Raw genomic sequence first — 13,372 nt, forward strand, 5'->3', positions numbered from 1 at the left:
ACATCAATCTAGCTACATCTGGAACATGAGGCACAGGCAAACACTTCAGCAGTTACAGCTTCTACATCTGGTGCAAATATTGCTAGCAAATTGGTTGTAGACAGAGGTAAGAGCAGACCTCTGACTAAAATGGGTCGCCGGTTCGTTCACGCTCCTCGAACCCCTCGTAAGTACGTGCCTCAGATATATGTACCTATCCTGTCTCTTTACCTTTTATACCATCCCTATACCCCCGTTTCAAATTCAGAGATTTATCTTTGTAAATTCTTCAAGTTTCCACAACTTGAGAGAAGATTTGCTCGATGACTTCGCATAAGTTTTGCCTATCACTACAGACTGTGTCCTGTTGTAGTTGCCAACTGACAAGACTCTATCATTGAGATTGTACTATGTAGTCTACAGGTTGATACAAGACATCAAAACTAAGGCATTCTCACAACACATTCATCACACAGTCTTGTTCAATTTTGCTTTAGTTTTGTGACAAATTCTGCACCTGAGGATACCAATTTTTGTTGAAAGTATCATGATGATAACGTTTTGGATGCTATAAATTACATGTAATAGTTGTGACACTTTAGACACAATTAGACAGTTAATAATAATAATCATAGCATTCAGTCAAGCACACGATTCAAACAAGTGTAGCCAAATCAATACCTACAACGTCTAGTGTTCTTTTTAAATTAAATAAAATCAATTGAGTACACATAAAAATAGCACATTCGTAATACTACCAAAACACTGACTCACATAACTGCTGTGAATGTCTCAAAAATGGTAGTATAACATCAACATGCTACTCAACATGGAGCCTTCTTCATAAAACCGTTCCATATGTTCTGTCTGTCTCTAGAAGTCATAGCCATGACAGCAATGGGGTACTGCCTGTTGCGACTTCCACAGTGGCCAGTATTGTAAGTATGAATCCTATTGGTAGACATTACAGCATCATTTCTAACTAATCCAGTCTTATTTACTAGCATTGCAGAATGTACATCTTCCAATCTAAATGATTTCTTTAAACTGGGCAATTTCAACATGGCTTTAATCAGATCCTTTGATATAAAATATGCAGTGCCAAAACACAATGGAGGAAACGTTCGAGCAGGATAATCTTGCTCCGACAAATACCACTTGCTGCCTGGGCTACGATTAGGTGAAGCATTAGTCCTACAGTATCCACCATAAAATATCCCATGAGAATTCAGTTTCTTACTAGCCTGCGACATAGCATCATGTAACCACTCATATGCCAGTTGGATGTTGACAAAAGCATCATCGTCTGTCTTCAACAAAACCTCAAAATCTAAGTCAGACTTGATAAAGTACTCTAGAGCATCCATCTTCTTCCAAGTCAGGTTATAGTAGTCCTCCATCACATCAACTTGAAGGATATCCTTGTAATGACATTTCTCGATGCCAATCAACCTGTCATTCTCAGCAACTTTGTTGTCTTTAGAGTGACCGACAACAAAAGTATATGCCCAATGATGATCCCTAATGAAATCATCTGTCATGTGGAAACGTGATCTCATCCATCCTGTCCGAATCTCATGCCTCAGTTTGAAGTTACCAACATATGAAAGAATAAGAACTAGCATCTTGTGTTTCTTCTTTGAGTAACAAAAGAGAGGCGAGGAGTAAAACTCATCGTTGGTCTCACAAGCTAACGGAAAGCTTTTTGGAAGAGGTAGTAATGGCAAAGCAACATCACCACATGCGCTTGTGACGCGTGTCTGATTGTAAAACACTGAGTTAGTACTCTTCACAATCTGATGACCTTGACTACTTGCTTGACTATTGACGACCAACTTGTCTGGCAACAGTGAATCTTGCCAAGCTGCGGACGGAAATCTTATCTAACCATATAAGCGTCAAGAAACATTTACGTACCACCTGTCTTTGTCAACCTGTCTCCACGCCATTTTGTATGTGTATTACTCTCTGTATTCAGAAATGTAAGTAGAAGCAACACAGCAGATATTACAACTAATAGAGAAAACGCTGCTCGTAAAGAGGTCACCCATCTACAAGCCATCTAGCATCTCATATGAGTCTGGACTGAGCCGATTTCTTTCCTACACCTGTCAGATTTATAGCAAACACTGCGAGAAGTTATTGTTATCTTACCGAATGATTATCGCCGTACACTTGCGTTATTATCAACGCCTGCACGTGTCGTACACTTACTTTTACAAGCAAAACGTATAACGTTTTACGCATGTGCAATACATTGCCCCTATTAGACAACTGCATCACTTGTCCCGTCACAGTCCGCACCTTCACGTAACGTAGCGTGAATGCATTTAAAATTTGCCACTGTCCTTTGATGCATATGTGGGGAAGACAACGCGACAGAACGTAAAAACGGACTGCTCCGCGGTGGCTTTAGTCTCGCGTGCCCAAACGTTCAGCTGAGCGCCAAAGGGGGCGGAGTTGGCAAGTCTTTTTCCCTACATGCTTGTCATCTGAGTTGCTTGAAGTAGAATCTTATGCTGTATTGTACATCAGATTTATTTGCAATTGTGAATACAAATACAATTGATTAAAATCTACATCATCCTTGCAACAACATCGGCAATAATATAATCTAGATATATAACAAGTATAAAAACATTTTGAAAAATGAGAAAGATATAGGGTTGCTGTACGAAAAAGAATAGAAACAAGACCATGTAAGGGTGTGCTGTGACATCTTTCGTACACAGACTGACTGGGGAATACATCATCCCTACATTGCACAATTTTCTAATTATTTGTGTTTCCAGGCATTTAGCTGCAGGGCTCTTATTAGAACGTGTTGGTACTATGTGCCTCTGTACAGTGTGGTTAGGGAATGGGGTAGAAGCCACGGAATTCCCTGGAGGATATTGCAGACAAAGGACGACATCATGCACTGATAGCCATATTTCTGATTCTGCATGATTTGGTTGCTTCCTCCACAGATAAATTGTCAGTAGGAACTGACCTCATGCATCAGTCACACATGCTGCAGATCTACTTTCATCAGCTGTAGAAGATGCAGTGATGTCATCCTTTGTCTGCACTATCCTCCAGGGAATTCCATGGCTTCTACCCTATTCCCTAACCACACTGTACAAAGGCACATACAACCGAAATGTTCTAATAAGAGCCCTGCAGCTAAATGAGCGGAAATACGGTAGTAAGATATAAAACACATATTATAGTGTCTCTAACTAAAAAATGGTGCAATGTAGGGATAATGTATAGATTGCTCATGCAGTCAGTCTGTCTACGAAAGATATCACAGCACACCCTTACATGGTCTTGTTTCTATTCTTTTTCATATGGCAACCCTACATCTTTCTCATTTTTTTCAAAATGTTTTATACTTGTTTGCATTATTTTTTCTGCGGGAGGGGGTTGCTCCCTCGAGAGGGGACCATGCACTGCAATGACAAATTTGAGTAGTCATGGATCTGCTCCATTTGTTAATTATGAACCAATATTTCGTTATCGACCAATATTTCATTTCTAGTATAAAAAGCTGTAGCACACCTTAACTAAAATGCCATTTTCCACATACTTCAAAGTTTTGCAGCCAGCCGCAACAATAGTATTATAAAGCAAACACAGTCTTTGATCAGTTCAAGGTAAATCATCGAATCCAATGGGTACTTGAAGGATGGTGTGCTCGAGCTCTTGCATCACACTCATGGTGGTAGAAGCCTAAAGATAAAACTCTCTCAACACAAGTAGATATAGTTCTATAACTTACTATAAGCACTGCAGTTTACTTCAAGTCTCAATATTTGCTCGTTCTTTTATTTTGTTCTCAATATGTTTCTATGTGAATTTTAGAATAGGTCTATGAAGTACTATATAAAATACAAGTGATGTTTTGATTATTGCGTTAACTGCCTTATTTTTATTAGTAACTTTCTTTCTCAATACACTCTATCTAGACTGAAAAATTGAGCTTCAAACTTGGAAGCAAGTGACAATGACATGCCGAAAAAGAATTTCCAAAAAGATGTTTGCCATACATTAGTGCATTTGATTGTTAACAACAAGTACAGATATTGCAAACGTGGTGCACACTAGCTGTTATCATTTGCGTATTGCCTCTTTCATCACAATCATTGTTAGAACAGCTAAACCAAATTTCAATAATACAACTGGTCTTTGTTAGCCAACTCAGCTTGCAATAAAATATCAATCATAATTACCAAGAGAACAACTGACTACGTCCACATTCACATCAGAATTAGTTAGATACTACAGCAACTAGCAACTTTAAAAAGTAAATTATACGTCTTATGGTACTGCTTCATTTGGACATTTTTCACAACTAAACAAACTTTTGGCCTGTATGGTCATGCAAAATATGAGTACATTGTAAACCAATTTTTGGTGGTGATTTATTTTTGGTAATTTCAGTGCCCTATAAAGTACCTAAACTAAATCTCTACAGTATCTAACTTTTGTGAAAGTTGTCAAACCTCTGGTGAATTATTGCAATTATTATCTGTGTATGTAGTGCACACCTACTATTGTGTTGCACAACTGTGTGAATGTAGTTCTAAGTGTACAGCCAGAATTCTCGAGCTTCTGAAGAGTTTCATTGAAAATAGATCACAACTCAACAGAAATTTCAGGAAGTACCAAATTTTTATGTCACCAAAAATTTCTTGGTTTACAGTAGTTCTATTCAAGTCTGCATATCTCTATACATTACAAAGCCGTTGTGTGTGTGTGTGTGTGTGTGTGTGTGTGTGTGTGTGTGTGTGTGTGTGTGTGTGTGTGTGTGTGTGTGTGTGTGTTACACAGCCAATACTGCTATACAACAGACTTACATTGTCAGTTTCGTCTTGTCCTGCTTTCAAATCCTTCTGATCTGAAATGAGTGCCGAGTAGAGACCAACCAAGCTTTCCATTTGTGATACAGTTTTATCTAAATATTCCCTGATACCCTTCATGTAGTAAAGAATGGCTACTCTCATGTAATCTTCAGGAGTTTGTGTGAAATCAGGCTCAACATCCTGCATTAATTCAAAGACCCGAAAGTAGCTAAGAACAAAAATGTTTGGTTTCAAAGCCAATTCAGGTCGATGCGCAGCAGTGAGCATAGCAATTGATCTCATCATCAAGCATAACACAGTTTCAATCACTTCCTTCTTCTTGAGATAGCTGTGTTTTTGTAATACCTGGTAATTAAGTAACAGCATTTAGCAAGTAATACTCAAGCAACACAACTACCTGATTGCCTACCCAACTGCACCACAAGAATATTTAACTACGCAACACAACCCAAGTAGTAATGATCAATGCGCCTTACTGCCTCTATTTGTCTTTACTGCACTGTGGACCAGCCACAGTAGGAAATATAGCAGTAAATAAAGGAACAATATGTCCATATGTCTGTAAATTATGAGTGTGTTGATCTCTGGATGAATGAACAACACACTACTATGCACTTGTAATTCACCAAATGCAACCAGTCCAGTAAATGCAAACATACAAAGTTGCTAAGTAGAATATCATCTGACAGTGATGTCTGTCTGTCTGTGCATGTGTCTATCTGTCTGTCTGTCCATACAATCAATGCATGCTAATACCATAATTGCTACACAGCCAAGGTAAACAGTATTTTGCAAATTGACCGAGTGATCATCCTAAATCAAGTTTATCTACTGTACATGCACATTTTGAATGTTAATTTCTCTTCATAGTATACTGTGACAAGCTAGTTTGTCAATCCACAATCTGTCTGTCTGTCTGTCACTAAGTTGATAGTGATATTCATCTGCCACTTTAACCAACTGCACACCTAAGCAATTGTTTCAATCAAATACCTTGAGACAAGAAGCTGCCTTGGTTTTGAGCCATATGCTGAGCATCTCCGACCATGCTTTGTCTACATAAAAATCTTCTGGAGACTGATAAGCCAAAAATTGAAAAGCATTAGAGTAAGATGGAGTTTGCCGACTTTTTGCACTGTCTGTCTCATCAGATACTGGAGTTACTACGAGTTTATCATCTTCATTATCAAGACGTAACTCTGTTGTAATGACTGTTGGATGTTGTGATGCGTCGACAAGTTGCTTATCGTTTGCCCCACTCCTTTTCAATACAAGTGTTGCCATTGCATTACACAAGGGAACACAATAGTCAGATATGTTTTTCACTGGAAGACAACTGAACGACTGAGCTTGAATCATATAATCATGCATAAAATACGTAAAAAAGCCTGCACCCAACATATCAAAGCAGATTGAATTTTCTACAGCAGCACAAGCAGCAATAGCGCAGACTGTAAACCCGAGCGTTCCCATAATGACACTGACATCACGTAACACTTGAGCTGCAAAGCAGCAATCAAAAATGAGAACTAGCTGAGTGCTTGTCTCTTTCAAACCAATCAATGACCTGGCAAGAATATCAGCAGTGATCAATTGCTTTTCATCTTCAACAAAATCGGCAGGAACTAGTGCCACCTTCGATCCTCCATGATATCGAACTGCATGCCCAGAGAAATAAAACAATAATATTCCATCAGCTTCGACCTTGCCAACTGCTGTCCGAAGACTATCCTCAATATTACAAATAGTTGCAGGATACTGGGAGTCAGGTGACGAATTTAGCACTGTGATGTTGCGGCTTGGAATGCACAGTTTGTCGTTTAGCACGCTGTACATAAGTTTAGTATCACCGTCACACGTTGGGATATCCTGAGGTTTGCGTCTCATGTTCAAGTGGCGGCCCACTCCCGCACAAACGGCTTGACTGTTGATTGGATTGAATAAAATCTCGGCGAGAGCAGCTTCTTCAACTAGCATAAAGCTAGAGTCGACACTAGCCGTTTCTTTTGACTCTTCCGCACCCATCTACCTGCAGAGCTTGCTCTGTGACGCTTTGGTAACAAAACTGCTTTGACACCCACTCGAAGCCGCAACAAAAAGAACAACCCGTACGACAATAGCGCATGCGCATAAAATTGATACATCCGAGAGACTGGTGGCTTTCAGAGTAGTGTGCACGTGAATTATTACATCTATCCCTTTCTGTCCAATGAATCTTAGTCAATTTTTCATTGTTGTGTCGCAACTTCAGACTGCTCGTGTTGTTGCAGCCTACATTGCTTTTGTACTATTTGGAGCTCCTCTCTGGAAGAGATGCACCAGGCCACTAAGGATTCCATCATCCATTCTTGTAGCTCACAACACAGTTTGCGTGCTTCTCAGCTTGTACTGCTCTATATATCCGTTGGCCGTTGTTATCAGCAGTGGTAGCATATTTAGGTATGTCTATTTTGCACAATCACAATGTTTAGTTTAGCTGCTGCAGTGTTGCTTGTTGCTATTGTTGTTTAATTTATTTATCATCTTATTTTGTTGCGGGTCGGGATAATTGAAAGGTATATTTTGTTTAGAATATATTTTTTAAATTAACGATTTGTAGGCTGTATATGATTAATTAATTAGAGTTCAAAGTTTTGTTCTCTTTTAGCACTAATGGTTTAAAGATACACTAGCTACTCTTATAGAAGTTGTACAGAAGAGTCTTGGGTTAGACGTCTTCATTGATAAACAGGCTCTCTCGAAGTCACTGTCAGGGTTCAATTGTTGCCGGTCTATATTTGCAAGAGGGTTTACTTTGCACAACTTCTTGTAAACCTATAATTATAGGCACGTGGAAATTACTATTCAGTAGGACTTACTTGCACTTTACAGAACAGACTTGTACACAGTTTTGTAGACTCGTACTATGTACCAGCTGCTTTCTCGTCACCAACTTCTTTAGGTTGTCGTACTTAAATTTGTCAAAATCTGGGTCTCTAGTTATCTATAAGCCTCTTCCTAAATCTATATCTATCTATATAATAGTACAAGCATTTTGTGACAAATTTTGAGTCAACCTTAAACTAATTGCAATACAAACTTTTTCAAGTGTTTTGTATACAGAAAAGTGTCCTCTATAACATACTAAAAGTCTTAAGGAATATCTGCAGGGGAAAGTGTCAAAAAAGTGGTCATCTGCTACCATACTCGTTGCCGATTCTACACCATCTTTTATTGTATATATACCAATGTTTTAGTAGGATTGTAAATTAGTTTAAACTTTCTGTGTTTTTCAACTACTTAATTGTAAAGGCTATAGTATAATAAGTAGATAGAAGATTTATGAGATGTAATAGTCACTATAGTCAATAATTATTATGTATTCAATCATTGTTATTGTCTTCTTCTTCATCATCATCATTATGATCATCAACATCAACACCTTCTTCATATGTCAGCCAGTCTGAGTTTATACAGTCAGATTCTCTGCAGTTGCCACAGGCAGGGGAGCATTTCACATTGTGCTTCTTAATGTACTGCAATCAGTCTGACAATTACACCTTATCATACGTAGGAGCTCATCAGGAGCTGGAGGCAAGTCAGTCTGGACTGGCTTAAGTCCTTCTTCACTCTCTCTCCACCCCCATTCTACTGGCGTAAGTACAACACCAGAATCTTTCCCTTGTTGTATCTGAAAGTATACACGGAGACTGTGGTACTTTGCTGCAGCTGAAGTAGGTGGCAGAGTCTGTGGTTGAATATGAGATGTTTTAGTAGCCACCTTCTCGCAGAAACGCGTATAACGCAGCGAATCAAGTCTTTCTGCAGGTTTTCCATTGTACAAACAAACCAATGTTTGCTCTTTTGCAACAACAACATCTTCAGGGAAAGCTGACTGTGCATCGAACACCTTAGCTTGCTCTCAAAAGTGTGTACTTGATTTGAACTTCTTAAGGGAAGTTCCTTTTCCAATGCCATACAAGTGGGAGGTTGTATCACATCCAAGGATGGCATGCAGAAAGAGCATGTGAGTGCATATTTCAGGGCCTAGCTGTTCCTTGACAATCTGGATGTTCCACACGTGCGGTTTCTTTGTGCTCTTCTTTGGCTCTGGTTGGAAAAACACTCTGTGAGAGTGCAAGCTTGAGTACAACAGGATAAGAAGGTCTGTGTCATCACCAACCAGGATAGTGGTCGACATTGTGGCAGACTCCACTGATTCTTGTACAATTAGCAAATCAGCATCCCCTGGAGCATGATGCACTTTGCAGTTGTTCATTTCTAGTTGATCTCTGAGCATTTTGATGAACTGCTGCTTGTTGGTCTTGTTGGCCAAAAACTTAGCCTTCGACATTGTAAGCTGCATATTGCTGGTAAATGCTACAGTTACTCCAGCATGCCCTTTTGTTCGCCTTTCATGCGTTGTGTCTTTAGTGGATTTGCCACTGTAACCATCAAACACGACAACTGCTTCTCCATACTTTTTTGAGACATACCTTGTGTACACTGAGCATATCTCTTGGTATTTTGCCCCTCGCGTCCATGGGATGCGGTGAATGAGTGCACCGCCATCCAGCACATACTGGACTTCTCCAGTTGTCTCAGAAATGTTTGGTGCCAATAGATTCCAGATGGCATTTGCCACCACTGGCTTCTGTGGCTCCCGAAGAAGTAGTCATGAGTCAAAGAGGGATGGTGGATAACTGCATAGCTCATACCTGAAGACATCTTCAAAATTTTCAGTTGCCTTTGCAGCAATTATCGTGAGTCTCTGGAAAAGAAGTTGTGGGTCAATTTGCACTGCAATGCCATTAGCCTTGACTGCATTCTTAGTGTCTAGAGTGATGACCTAGTCTTTCTTCTTGAAATTATATTCTGCAGCAGTCTTCCCCTCCATGCTAATCAGAATTGCATTTCCAACATCTTTTGCTTTGTCAACATTGACGGTGCTGTGTGCATGTATTCCTGTGGAGATGCTTCTTAGACTGGTATCGGAAGTGAAGGGGTTCATATCTCGAAGATACTTGAGAATTTTGTGGGTATCTTTCCAGTCACGAGCTTGTCTAGCCTTGGTTATATCTTTGTTTTGCTCTCCTGTGTTGTAGCTAACCCCAGTCAGCTCTTGCATGGCACAGTTCACGTCAGCACAAGCTGGCTTAGACAACAACCATGTCAAGCGTTGCTGCTCAATCATCCCTCATCCTCTTATGAGACCCCCGCTGGTCGTCAGGCTTCTCGTGAGCACCTGCTCGATGATGAAATCCGAGGACAAGCCAGCCCAATAACGATAACTTCGTCTCACCACATGAAGACCTTCTCGAAAATGTTGATACAGCTGCAGATATATCCATGCAGACTTTGTGTAGTGGTTGTGCCCACATGCGGTCAAGTAAGGGAGCATTTCTGAAACAGTTTGGAGACGCAATTCCCAGTTACCAGTACACTCTGTTCGGATATACTTGCGAAGTATATCAACCATATCTATGTACTGCAACCAAAGTGTAGCAGTCCTAGACGACTTCATGGATTCGGTTTCTCTTTGAAGAGCATCACCGATTCTGGTTAGGACACCAGACTGGCAAACTTGATCTGCAGACATTAAACCCTGCATCACCTTCTCATAGAGAACAGCAGCTTCATCCAGGTCTGGATGTCTAGCAGACTTCTCGTGTGATAAAGTTGTAGCTTCTAAAATCTCTTCTGTTTCCATATTCCCAGTTTCTGGGTCATCTGAACTTCTGGAGAAGCCTTGAACAAGTCTCCAGTGAGGTATTTGTTCTTCACTATAGTGTTTCTACAGTATCCAATGCGATATCTGTGTTTCAGAAGAACTGTAAGTTAGACATAGAGAGAGTTTTGGAGGTCACGTGATTTAAACGCTACCAGAGGTGATACGCTCACTTTCCCTCAAAGAATTCACTAAGACTTTTAGTATGTTATAGAGCACACTTTTCTATGTAGGAAACAGTTGAGAGAGTTTGTATTGCAATTTGTTTAAGGTCAAACCATATAATGCCTGTACTATAAAGGCAAAGTAGTCCCATGAGTCTCGCCATTTTGAATTTTTGTTTCGTAATTGCTAGCAAACCACTGTTCCTTTCTGCTTCTCCTTTAGCACATGACCTTCTTTACTTTCAAAAAACAACTGGTGCTCTTTGTGGTAGCCGGTGCCCTGTACTTTGCTTTTTTGAAAATTGTGACGTCACAAGAATTTGTGCCCTATGCGCTTGCAAACCGCTGCACTTCTTCGCTTCTCCTTTAGCATGCGTTTTTTCTCACTTTGGAATAGCAACTGGTGACGTTTTCAGTAGTCTGTGTACTATAGTTATGCATTGCTGGCGTTCATTTGTAGTTCTTGATGTCATCCTATGGGTATACTCATTGTTGTGTCACAAATGATCTGCTGTTTTGGCTAGAGCAAAGCGAAAAAGTTCTCATTACGGCAACCCGCCTGTTTGATGCACAAATTAACTAGCATGAGCAAAGAACAAGCTACTGGGATAGCTAGTGTAGAACGAGGGTTTGAAGAGCAAGTGTTTGTGCAATGGGTGTAGGTACTGATAGCCGTTTAGGTGATGACCAGGACACAGTGTGAAATTAATTTTGGTAAGCGTATGGTTGTTGTGTATTAAATTAATGAGCAGGAAGTCATTCGATTTGTCTGGAGTAGTTGCTAGGTTTCATTGTAGCATTTGCAGACAGCTGTCTTTGCAATTGCCTCTAAATTGATTTATATGACCTGGAGTCATTACAAGGACAGAAGCTACTCATTCTAAAGGTTGGGACCAGAGGATGTTTGGATGAGTTATTTGTTCGTATAACTGGTTAACGGTATGGAGCACAAGTGCCTATCAATCGTTACGTGTGTAGCATGTGGATATCAACTACCATGGCAAGACTAGGTATACTGTATTTCTGCAAATAGTGCCCTTATGCTGAAATTGTGCTCCATGCTCTAATAATTCTCCATGCTCATAATGCCTCGTGCTCAAATATGCCCCATGGTGAGCTTATATGAAATAATGATGCCCCATGCTCGATTAATGCTCCACTGGGGTAGTATTCAGACCCAGCTATATGCATGTGCATCTATCAATGTGTATGGTTGAGATGAAATGAACACTCCAGATAGAACCACTGAGTGACCGTGAAAATTCAGCGTGCAACAGACCAGGAATATCAAGTGAAAGCGAAAGTGGCCAGGGGGTAACTGTAAGATTACTAATTTAGATTAGGTAGTTTGGCTGTGTAGTGTGATGGTATGCAAACAAACTTTGCAACAGTCTCTGTGCTTGCAAAATAATAGTACCCCATGCTTAAATTGTACCCCATGCTCAGAACTATATAGGTAGGTAGGTTGCCTTTATTATTAGCTCTATTTATGCTAGAATTTACTGTACCTCGACTTTTGATTTTGAGATTTTGATTTGGCACTATTGATGTTGTGGTCATGTGATGACCTCGTGGTGGGCATGAGCTCTCCAGATAACTGGTGCATTTAAATAAGTGCCACTCTACCGGACCAGAAAATTGGTGTAGTGGTTACGATTTTAGTGTGATTTAGGATATTCGTTAATAGTTTGACAAGGTCATTAACATTCTTTTAGCAACATTCTAGTAGTTGAGAAACTTTGAGGTGATTCTAACTAGGAGATTAACTATTTGTACATAACAACGGTTACTATTATTTTGTACAGCATTTTGTATTTTAAGTGTGGCAAACCATTATATTATGATTCTCTTTGTTAAATACTTATTGTAGTATGAATTGATGTAGTATGTTTATGTTAGTCTAGAGTCAGGAGATCCTCGTCTGTCAAGAGCTTTCTTTATCTACTGGGTGTCCAAAAATATTGAGCTATTCGACACCTTTTTTATGGTCCTTCGTCATAGCTTTCGACAGCTCACATTCCTTCATGTCTTTCATCATTCGACAATGGCGTTACTCAGTGACTATGCTTACCACTATAGCCCGTGGCCGGCTGTGGCATTTCCTCTCGGAATGAATTCTGTAGTTCACGTTGTACTTTACTCTTACTATGGCTTTTCAGCATGGAGACCTCAGAATTTGCCAGCATGGCGAAGACACATCACAGAACTGCAAATCCTTCAGTTTGTAATTGGTCTAATACAAGCATACTTTGGATACAAATATCACGGGTTTTGCATCTATGGGCAGTTCTATGCTGTTACAATGATCATACTCTTTGGGAACTTTTACATTAGGGCATATATACTGAAGAAACCGAAGAAGGAAGAAAAAGTACACGTATCTTAGGTCTAAATTTCATAATTTGTTGTGCTGGTTTTGAGGCTTGTGTTTGAATAGGTAAACTTTTGTTTTTGTTATTGCCATTTCTAATGTTTATTTATGTTGATATTATAACACTTATTTAATGGACTTGGTCACTATTACAGTATGGCGATTGTTAGGTGGCAATGGTTTATCTAAATATCTCTATTGCCTGACATACATTTCTTCAGTGATGTGCATAAATATAGGCACTTTGAAATGCTTTGTATAGTGTAATGCGCACAGCATGGTCTGCACGTTGAATGTGTTACCA

The 13,372-nt window shown here is 39.7% G+C and overlaps 3 protein-coding genes across 5 annotated transcripts; 1 reads left to right on the forward strand and 2 right to left on the reverse strand.

Moving 5' to 3' along the window:
- Window positions 1-596: 596 nt before the first annotated feature.
- On the reverse strand, window positions 597-2,369 carry LOC134185692 (beta-1,3-galactosyltransferase 5-like). 3 transcript variants are annotated; one of them, XM_062653548.1, is made up of 3 exons: window positions 2,134-2,227; window positions 1,897-2,087; window positions 597-1,843 (listed from the first exon to the last, which is right to left on the reverse strand). In XM_062653548.1, exons 2-3 carry the CDS (start codon window positions 2,039-2,041, stop codon window positions 804-806), a joined length of 1,185 nt encoding a protein of 394 aa, XP_062509532.1. In that variant the 5' UTR covers window positions 2,042-2,087; window positions 2,134-2,227; the 3' UTR covers window positions 597-803. The 3 variants fall into 3 exon arrangements, with proteins under 3 accessions (XP_062509532.1, XP_062509533.1, XP_062509534.1); XM_062653549.1 differs by having other exon boundaries at window positions 1,897-2,081; window positions 2,134-2,174; XM_062653550.1 differs by having other exon boundaries at window positions 1,900-2,369.
- Window positions 2,370-3,435: 1,066 nt separating this feature from the next.
- Window positions 3,436-6,923, reverse strand: LOC134185687 (uncharacterized). Its single transcript, XM_062653538.1, has 3 exons — window positions 5,820-6,923; window positions 4,821-5,171; window positions 3,436-3,693 (listed from the first exon to the last, which is right to left on the reverse strand). Exons 1-3 carry the CDS (start codon window positions 6,849-6,851, stop codon window positions 3,613-3,615), a joined length of 1,464 nt encoding a protein of 487 aa, XP_062509522.1. The 5' UTR covers window positions 6,852-6,923; the 3' UTR covers window positions 3,436-3,612.
- A 59-nt stretch (window positions 6,924-6,982) lies between these two features.
- LOC134185861 (elongation of very long chain fatty acids protein 5-like) lies at window positions 6,983-13,315 on the forward strand. The gene is made up of 2 exons (XM_062653744.1): window positions 6,983-7,265; window positions 12,597-13,315. Exons 1-2 carry the CDS (start codon window positions 7,036-7,038, stop codon window positions 13,081-13,083), a joined length of 717 nt encoding a protein of 238 aa, XP_062509728.1. The 5' UTR covers window positions 6,983-7,035; the 3' UTR covers window positions 13,084-13,315.
- The last annotated feature ends 57 nt before the right edge of the window (window positions 13,316-13,372 follow it).

The sequence above is a fragment of the Corticium candelabrum genome, chromosome 10 (assembly GCF_963422355.1).
Source record: "Corticium candelabrum chromosome 10, ooCorCand1.1, whole genome shotgun sequence".
Lineage (NCBI taxonomy): Eukaryota > Metazoa > Porifera > Homoscleromorpha > Homosclerophorida > Plakinidae > Corticium > Corticium candelabrum.

Coding starts and splice junctions, on each gene's coding strand:
- LOC134185692 (XM_062653548.1), bottom strand. CDS start 2,041: ATGGCTTGTAGATGGGTGACCTCTTTACGAGCAGCGTTTTCTCTATTA. Junction 1,844..1,896: donor CAGGTTGACAAAGACAGGTG/GTACGTAAATGT, acceptor TTCCGTCCGCAG/CTTGGCAAGATTCACTGTTG.
- LOC134185687 (XM_062653538.1), bottom strand. CDS start 6,851: ATGGGTGCGGAAGAGTCAAAAGAAACGGCTAGTGTCGACTCTAGCTTT. Junction 5,172..5,819: donor AGGCAGCTTCTTGTCTCAAG/GTATTTGATTGA, acceptor CTTAATTACCAG/GTATTACAAAAACACAGCTA. Junction 3,694..4,820: donor GACAAGACGAAACTGACAAT/GTAAGTCTGTTG, acceptor TTTTATCTTTAG/GCTTCTACCACCATGAGTGT.
- LOC134185861 (XM_062653744.1), top strand. CDS start 7,036: ATGAATCTTAGTCAATTTTTCATTGTTGTGTCGCAACTTCAGACTGCT. Junction 7,266..12,596: donor AGCAGTGGTAGCATATTTAG/GTATGTCTATTT, acceptor TGTTTATGTTAG/TCTAGAGTCAGGAGATCCTC.